Consider the following 9,082-nt stretch of genomic DNA (forward strand, 5'->3'; position numbering starts at 1 on the left):
AAGCAAAATAAGGGGGCAGGTAAGAGCACCGACTGCTCTTCCGAAGGTCCTGAGTTTGGATCCCAGCAACCACATGGTGGCCCACAACCACCCGTAATGAGATCTGATGCCCTCTTCTGGTGCGTCTGAAGACAGGTACGGTGTACTTATGTATAATAATAAATAAATCTTCAGGCGGTGGTGGCGCCCGCCTTAAAAAAAAAAAAAAGAAAGAAAGAAAGTAAAATAAGATGGCTTAGTGGTTAAGAGCACTAGCTGCTCTTCCAGAGAGCCTGGGTTTGGTTCCCAGCACCCACTAAGTAGTTGACCACTAGGTGGTTATATGTAATTTTAGTCCCAGGGGATCCAAACGCTATCTTCTGGTCTCCATGGGCACAGACATCAAATAAATATATTTTAAAGAAAATGGCTAGAAATCATTAACCAGTATATGAAGAATGAGGCTAATCCAGGGAAAACAAGATTACTTTTCAGTGCACAGACATGCTCAGCCAGGTAACTACTGCCCAGGTGTAGCGATAAGTTTAGCTACACCGCTTTGTTTGCCAACAGGTTGTACTAGATCACCCACCCAGGAGCTATCTGGATCCCATCGAGAGTGTGAACACCCACCCACCCACACACACACACACACACACACACACAACTACACCACTTTGTTTGCCAACAGGTGGTACTAGATCACCCGCCCAGGAGCTATCTGGATCCCATCGAGAGTGTGAGCACACACACACACACACACACACACACACACACACACAACTACACTGCTTTGTTTGCCAACAGGTTGTACTAGATCACCCGCCCAGGAGCTATCTGGATCCCATTGAGAGTGTGAGCACACACACACACCAGTTAATTGTAAAATGCCTTGGCTTGCTCAAAGACTGGGCAGTTCTAATCCTCCCTATGGGTAGCACACATTTCTCTTCTGTAATCCTGGTTTAACACTCTCTAATTCTGTATTTTATCTTTGTTGCCCTGGCTCCTTCTAGGTGGATCCCTAGTCTTTGCTGCCCAAGGCGCTTCTGAGCAGACCTTTCAGGGGCCACATTCCTTCTCACCTACATTTTGGATGATTTTTCTTCTGCAGCTCTAAATCTAGTCCATCTCCCTCTGAGACAGGGCTGTCTCTCCTTCTTCCTCTCTTCCAGTTCCTAGCCCACACAAATCTAAAGGTTCTGCCTCAGTCTGTCTGCCCAGCCATTGGCTGTTGGCTCTTTATTGATCTATCAAAAACCAGTGGGGACAAGGACCTTCAGTGTTTGGACATGCAGATTTCTGATTTGGGAACAGATTAATTCAAAGCATTAGAACCAATCCCAACTCCTGGGAGTCAGTATAATTATCCACCTGGTTTTTTTTTTTTTTTTTTTTTTTTTTTTTTTTTTGGTTTTACGAGACAGGGTTTCTCTGTGTAGCCCTGGCTGTCCTGGAACTCACTCTGTAGACCAGGCTGGCCTCGAACTCAGAAATCCACCTGCCTCTGCCTCCCAAGTGCTGGGATTAAAGGCGTGCGCCACCACTGCCCGGCTATCCACCTGGTTTAAAAAGGCATGTTAGATGTCCAAATCTGACAAAAGCTCCAATTTTCTTTTTCTTCCTGAGACAGGGTTTCTCTGTATAGCTCTGGCTGTTCTGGAACTCTGTAGAACAGGCCAGCCTCAAACTCAGAATTCCACTTGCCTCTGCCTCCCAAGTGCTGGGATTAAAGGCATGTGCCACCAGTACCCAGTTTAAAAGCCCAATTTTTTAATGTGCCCAATTTTAAAAATGCAATGGGATAAGATGAAATCTAATTCAATAATTTGAGTTGGGTAGTGGTGTTACAAGCCTTTAATCCCAGAACTGGGGATCTCTGTGAGTTCGAAACCAGCCTGGACTATATAATGAGTTCCAGGATGGCCAAGGCTACACAGAGAAATCCAGTCTAAATAAATAAATAAATAAATAAATAAATTGAATGTTTTAAACTCATGTACTGATTAATGAAGAAAAGTATCACAAAGCGTGTCCTTAATTTGTTAAAAAATGCTCTTTGGGCTTGGGCTTCAGTTCCGGCGACTTGGCTAAGCGCACCAAGAAGGTAGGGATCATTGGGAAATACAGGACCCGTTATGGTGCCTCCCTCCAGAAAATGGTGAAGAAAGTTGAAATCAGCCTGCACACCAAGTACACTTGCTCCTTCTGTGGCAAGACCAAGATGAAGAGACGAGCCGTTGGCATCTGGCACTGTGGTTCCTGCATGAAAACGGTGGCTGGCGGGGCCTGGACCTACAACACCACCTCTGCAGTCACAGTGAAGTCGGCCATCAGGAGGCTGAAGGAACTGAAAGACCATAGAAGCCCTACCGTCTGAGATTTGCCTAGCCTGCAATAAACGGGTTATTTACGTAAAAAAAAAAAGTTAAAAAATACAACTAGATGGCTAGTACTCTAACTGGATTAGGAAAAAGCATAGAAATATGTCTCTGTTAGGAAAGACTACATACACACTGAAGGTTCACCATCAACCCAGAGAACTAGTCATCAATGAAGCGTTTCCTGTCTCTCTGCCTCGACCCAGCCCCACCCTCATCCCAGTAGATTCTCTGTGCCTGTCTTCAGTAAATTCCTGAGACAATTCCTTCCATGTCTCAGTGTACAAGAGTGCCCATCTGCCCTGAGCTCCAGGCCTTCCGTGGTATCCCTGGCGTCAGCACAGTCAGTTGATAGTGCATTTTTGTTGAGGAGATGACCCTGTGTACAGACTAAGCCACACATCTTAATTTTCTATATAAATGGATGGTAAGCTTGAATTTTTCTTTGGATTTTTTTTTCTTTTTCTAGTACTAAGGGTCAAACCCAGAGTTTCGTACATGGCAGGCAAGCACTCTACCATTTGACTATAAACCCACCCAAGAAACCTTGAAAAAAGTATCATGGTAGGTAATGTAAATGATTGCTACCTAGAGCCCCTCCACCCACTCTGCCTTTCTGGATAACAGGAACTTCTAGAATTTTGCATCCTTATCTTAGATACTTTTGAAAGAGTGTTTTATCTTTGGTCTTTGACAAGTCCATACATGAATACAATGTGTATTGATCACATACACCCCTGTTCTCACTTCCCACTCTTGCCCAATAGCTTGACACTTTAAAGAAAGTCTCCTTAGATGGGAAAGACAGATACTGAACCTAGTTTAAACCAGCTGTCTTTATCCTTCAAAGGGAAACAGAGTGACTTCCTAGTACAAATCAGTAAGGATTGTCTGATCCCAAAAAGCAGTGAAGTTTTAGAAATCTTCTAAGGATATTTTTTCCCAAGGCCTTTACATCCTTCACTATCAAAAATAAGGTATCTCTCTCTAACTCTCTCAAACACACACACACACACACACACACATATATATACAGATATACATATATATACATATTATCTGCACATATATATGCAGATAAATAATTTGAAGTAGTTTTCCAAAGTAACATTTAAAGTAGGTTTGGAAAAGACCAAAAATGATAAAACAGAAAGAGGGGAACATTAGCCACAATTCTACTACACTGTGACATTGACTATAATTGTCAGCCTGCTCTCTTCCAATTTTATTTCTTGAACTTTACATGCTTGAGATTTCTATAAATGGTAAATGCATTTGTATGCCTCTAAATCAGACACTTCACATATTATTTTCTTCAATTCATCTTGCCTGGTAAAGATTTTCCACAACTCTGAAATTCCTATAAAAACCTTTCTCTCGCCAGGTGGTGGTGGCACACGCCTTTGATCCTAGCACTTGGGAGGCAGAGGCAGAGGTGGATTTCTGAGTTCGAGGCCAGCCTGGTCTACAGAGTGAGTTCCAGGACAGCCAGAGCTATACAGAGAAACCCTGTCTCCGATAAAAAAAAGAAAAAAGAAAAAAGAAAAAAAAAGAAAGAAAAGAAAAAGAAAAAGAAAAATGAGCCTGACCCTAGTGGCCCTCCATTCTCTCGTTTTGTCCTTGTGCCTTCTGTTATGGGGTGACACAGCTCTCAGTCTCTTGCAACATGGCTGTGGCATGCCTGAAGGCTTCACATCCTTCAGAACTTTGGGCAAAACCAGCCCCTTTTCTCTTATAAATTACCCAGTAATGTTGTTATTACATTGCAAAACAGTCTAAAACTCTAAATAAACTCTACTTGAATCCTTTTGGTTAACCTTCCCGTAAAGCTTGTGAGGTAGTCACTATTTTTACTCTCCTCGCTAGCTAGCAGGGAAAACTTCTGTAGGGAGCTGGGAGTGAGTAACTTCCAGGAAGGTCTGAGAAGTAGTTTGAACCAGAGCTCAGATTTGACTCCTAAAGTCTTTCTCCAGAGATGGGCTGTTAACCCTGACTTCTAGGTGACTTCCCGAGGCCCCGAGGAGGCATCCAATCCTTTGTCGCTAGAAACAAACTTCCGAGTCTGCAATCTGGACTCAGGAGCAGTGAGTGAGAGGTTAAGACGAGAGTGTGTTTCTCTCAGTATCTCCACGGGCGGGGCAGGGACAGAAGGCTCTCTCTGGAGTGGTCTAACAAGCCCAGCTCTTCAGTCACGATGCAAGACTGAGCTTTGCTGTGAATCACAGGCCTTGTGGACCTCAGCAGAACAGTCAGTCCCTCTGCAGGTCCCAAACTTCACACCCTCAACATGGAACTTTGGAGAGAGAGGTGCCCGAGCCTTAGACCCCCATCCTTCATGGGTGTTCACTCCAGCTAACACCACTATGGCTGTATTTCTACAGTCCCCTTCCTCTAGTTACGAAGCAAGGCCCATTTTCAGAAGAAAGGACTGCTTGGAAGGGTTGATGAAAAGAATCTGACCCACCATCCACCCACCCACCCAGACCTTTCATAACAAAGCCCCAGAAATAAGACTCTTGATCTTTGTTTTCCAAGGCAAAGCCTGACCTCGGGCAGGCAGCCCAGTGGGGTCCCGCCGCCCCCAGCTGTGTGCTCTGTAAGGCTGGCTTGGGTCCTAGGCCTTCCTGGGTCTCCACCCTCCCGGGAGCGCCCAGCAGGGGCGCCGGGTCAGGGCTGCACCTTCCTGGGGCTGACTTGTTCAGCCCAGGCCCACCCCCACACTCTGGAGGAGGCTCTGTGGCAGAGATGAGCCAAGCACACGAGGGGCGCCTCCCAGCCAACCGGAATATCTGCGGTAGTGTGCAGCACGCCCCCCCCCGCACCCCTCCCCAGAAAAGCGTGACGCAGCTGGACATGGGAGGAGGATTCTGACCCCACTGCACAGTGTGAAGGATTTCTTGGTGCTTCTGTGTGTCCCCACAATGCCCCTGCGTGTGCTGCGGGCTGTCAATGACTGAGAACCCTGGTTAGCATTTTTCCCTAGAGGTCCTCAAGGCTTCATCAGACAGTGACAGAATATGATTGTTAGTTTGAGGGATGGAGAACAAAGTCCCGATTCTAGGAATTTACAGGCAACATTCCAACTTAACAACAATCGGAAACCCCAGATAATGTGATCAAAGAAGCATACCACATCTCTCTCTTACACACACACACACACACACACACACACACACGATTGAAATCCCCAGGAAAATACAGTGTTTTAAGCCTATATTTAAGCTTTGGGCTGAAATGAAAGCAAGTAACTGACACTTTCCTAGTACACTTGTTCATCTATAACACAGAGTAATTTCTGTACTTGAGTTGCTATGGGGAAACTGAGATAATACATTCCGTAACAAACCATTAATAGCATACAAATTACAAATATAAGCCTTCACCTCATCAGAGATCTGTACAAAAAAACCCGAAAAGAGCAGAGGAGCAGGACTCTGCATCTTGGCGACAGTGGTTTTCCCAAGCTGGTTTTGACGCTGGGAGAGACCAGGAGTCCACAGGCCTGTCTAAGCATTCTTGCAAAATTGTCTTAAACCAGAATACTGTTAGTTTACTACCAAAAAAAAAAGCCAGCTTGCTGCATTTTACTAAAATATATCTGGGAAGAGGGATGTTACAAAATCAAACATCAAACACTGGGTGTCAAAATAATGAGAAAGGAAGCGATTAGGAAACCCTCGGTTAAACGGGGTAAAACAGGGTAACAGGGTCTTGGTTGGTTTACTACAGAACCTCCGGAGCCTCTGCTCTGTGCTCCTTTACCCTGAACCATGCCTGTCCTTATTCATGGTCCTCCCAGCAGCTTGGACTAAGCTCCTATTAGGATGCCTGGAATTTCAGGCCCGCTGCACAGCACTATAATGCCAACTTCTCAGGGTTAAGATCAGGGGTAGGGATTTGCCATCTGGCCTCTATGAGTACACACATACATACCATACTCATTTCCTACACTATACCACACCACACACACATACCACACTCACATGTACACACACACACACACACAACCACCACCACCAAATACACACACACCACTCATACGTACATACCACCACCACCACTAAACACACACACACACACACACACACACACACAAAATGATAATAGTATGTGCTGACATCTCTAGGTTTACTGTTTCAATTATAATTTCTGTGATGACTATAATCTCATCAGACTACTGTATTTCAGCTTATTTATAAAAAAACCAAAACACTTGGCTCTAACAAGCATAAAAACTTGAAGTTCTTCAAAAAAACAAATGACTATAAAGGTTTGCTATATAATAAAATAATAATAAATGCTGTTTAATGGGCTGTCAGGATAGCGTAATCAGGTAAAGGCTCTTGCTAATAAGATTCAAGAGTTCAGTTCAGTCCCTAGGATCCATATTAGAGGGTGAGAACCAACTCCTATAAGTTTACCTCTGACCTCCAGTGGGGACTGTGGTAATGGTGCCCACATACATACACACACCAAATAAATAAATAAATACTGTTTTATGACTGTATCTCAAGTTTGGAAAAGGAATCTCATTGTACAAGTATACTGATATAATTGCTGATCCCATTTTGAAACTGTTGCCCAATGCAGTTTGTGTTCACTTGGCATATAGATCACCCAGTTACATTTTGATTTGGATTTCTAAGGGACTGAAAGCAAAGATGCTGAAGGCAATGAGGAACCCACTCCTGTCCAGCCACCTATCCTATCACGGTGGCTGATTGCTCTCCAAGGAGACCACAAACAAAATGAAAGCAATTGATCTACTTGGTCAAGACTGAATTATCCGGGATGCAGAGATCAGAGGTCCATGAGCCTAGATGGTAACCAGCCAACAGAATGGTCTCAAAGCATCTCTGTAAAACAGGAGCATTGGGGATGAACCCTTTACATGCTGATGCCTGTTCTGTTTGAACCTGCTCATTTCCAGTACTGGAGGATGAGTGAGAATATCTTATGTCTACAAGTGAAAAAGAAACCTTTTAAAGGGCTGGCTGGCTGTTAGGCCCAAACCCAAGGCTAGATATAAGAGTATGTGACTATTTATCAATAAAAAAGAAAATAATATTTAAAGACCTCAGCTTCTTGAAAGCCTGAGGCAAGAGAGTTGTAAGTTTGAGGCCAGCCTAGGCTACTTAGAGACACCTTGTCTTAAATAAACACAAAAAAGTTGTCCCCTAATTTGCCTGTCAATTGATAAATAGACAAATGATTCTGGGTTTTTTAAAAACAGGACTAAGGTGCAACATGGAGAACCTTAAAAATACTATGCAAAGGTAAAAGAAGGTCATAAATTATATCATGAAGGTCTAGAAGAGGTAAACCTGTGGACGCAGATGATTAATGTTAGCTAGAGCTGGTAGTGGCTCTGACAAGTTTAATTGGTATATGTGTCCTTTTGGGATAATTCAAATACTCAGGAATTAAACAATGGTGATGGTTATAGCCCTGAGACTAAACTAAATATCACCAAATTTTGCTCTTTAAAATTATTAGCAAGAGCACTTACTTTTTTCTCCTTTCCTCTTTTCTTCCTCCTTCCTTCCCTCTTCCTCCTCTCCCTCCCCCTCCTTCTCCTCCTTCTTCCCCTCCTTTTGAGACAAGATCTCAGTGAATAGTCCAGGCTGGCCTCAAGTATCCTTCTACCTTAGCCTTCCAGGCGCTGGGATTACAAGCACCATCAGGCGCAGTTCATGATTTTTATATTATGTGAATTTACTACAGTTAAAAATGAACCTTCTTTGGTTTAAAGAAAACAGAAGTTAACCCTTGTTTCGTCCTTTTCTCCCTGGATGAGGTCATCCAGGCCTGTAGTTTCCAGTGCTATCTGGACTCCCAGACATGGTGCTCTGTCCTGAACTCTGGGTCAGTGTGTTCAGACGTACAAGTTCCCTGAGGCAAAGCCTCGCTGAGGATTGGCAAGGCGATTACAGACACAAGTACAGAAACAGCTCTCAGCATCTGGGAAGAGACTGGAAAAAGACTGGCCAAGAAACACGTAGGAATGGAGATTTCAAATCCTAGGCTGTGAGCCATTTGGTCCCGCCCACATGTAAATGAGGCACTGAGTGAGGACTAATGGGGTTGGCTAATTTGAATGGATGTGGGGAATTCTGATTGGCTGATGGAGTCACAGATTGTGCAGTGGCTTTCTTTTGTCCTTCTACCATTGGGCAGTACTTCCATAAAAGAGAATGCTAGTAATAAAAGACCGTGTGCTCTGAAGAAGTGAGTAGAGGATGCTAGTTTTAAAGACAGAGGGGGAAGCAGAAACGAAACAGTTGTTTTCCCCCTTAAAGCTTAAAATAGAATAACTTGTCAAGCCAGCTAACACAGCTTGTTTGGGAAGTTGACTATTCTTATTTTTCCTGGTTTCTCTGAAGGTCAGATAATTCCTCAGTGAGAAACTCTGGCACACTTTGGTCAACTGGGCCTGGTGCAGATGGCCAGAGTAAATGAGTGGCCCAATAGAGACGTTATTTTTAAAACCTTGACACAATAATGGCTCTGCTTTTCTTCTTTTTTTTGGGGGGGGGGTGTAGTGAGCTTTATTGATGGTATTCAAGAGAGTAGGGAGGGCTCCCTAGGCCCCTCCTGTTATTATGGGGGTCTGGGATGGAAATTGTGAGGGAGATGCTCAGTGTTGGGGTAGGGACTCCTCAGCAACTGAGGGCCTCTCTCTTGCTCTCAGTGTCCTTGCTGGGGTGGGTGTCCAGGGCTTC

General features: G+C 44.1%; 1 protein-coding gene across 1 annotated transcript in view; it reads left to right on the top strand.

Moving 5' to 3' along the window:
- The window catches only part of LOC116091663 (putative 60S ribosomal protein L37a), a 13,582-nt gene extending 11,187 nt beyond the window's left edge, over window positions 1-2,395 (top strand). The window contains exon 2 of the mRNA XM_031373205.1: window positions 2,056-2,395. Coding sequence (XP_031229065.1) covers window positions 2,056-2,359 — 304 coding nt within the window. The 3' untranslated portion in view covers window positions 2,360-2,395. The remainder of the gene's footprint in view (window positions 1-2,055) is intronic.
- Window positions 2,396-9,082: the final 6,687 nt, after the last annotated feature.

Source organism: Mastomys coucha, unplaced genomic scaffold (genome assembly GCF_008632895.1).
Source record: "Mastomys coucha isolate ucsf_1 unplaced genomic scaffold, UCSF_Mcou_1 pScaffold15, whole genome shotgun sequence".
Classification (NCBI taxonomy): domain Eukaryota; kingdom Metazoa; phylum Chordata; class Mammalia; order Rodentia; family Muridae; genus Mastomys; species Mastomys coucha.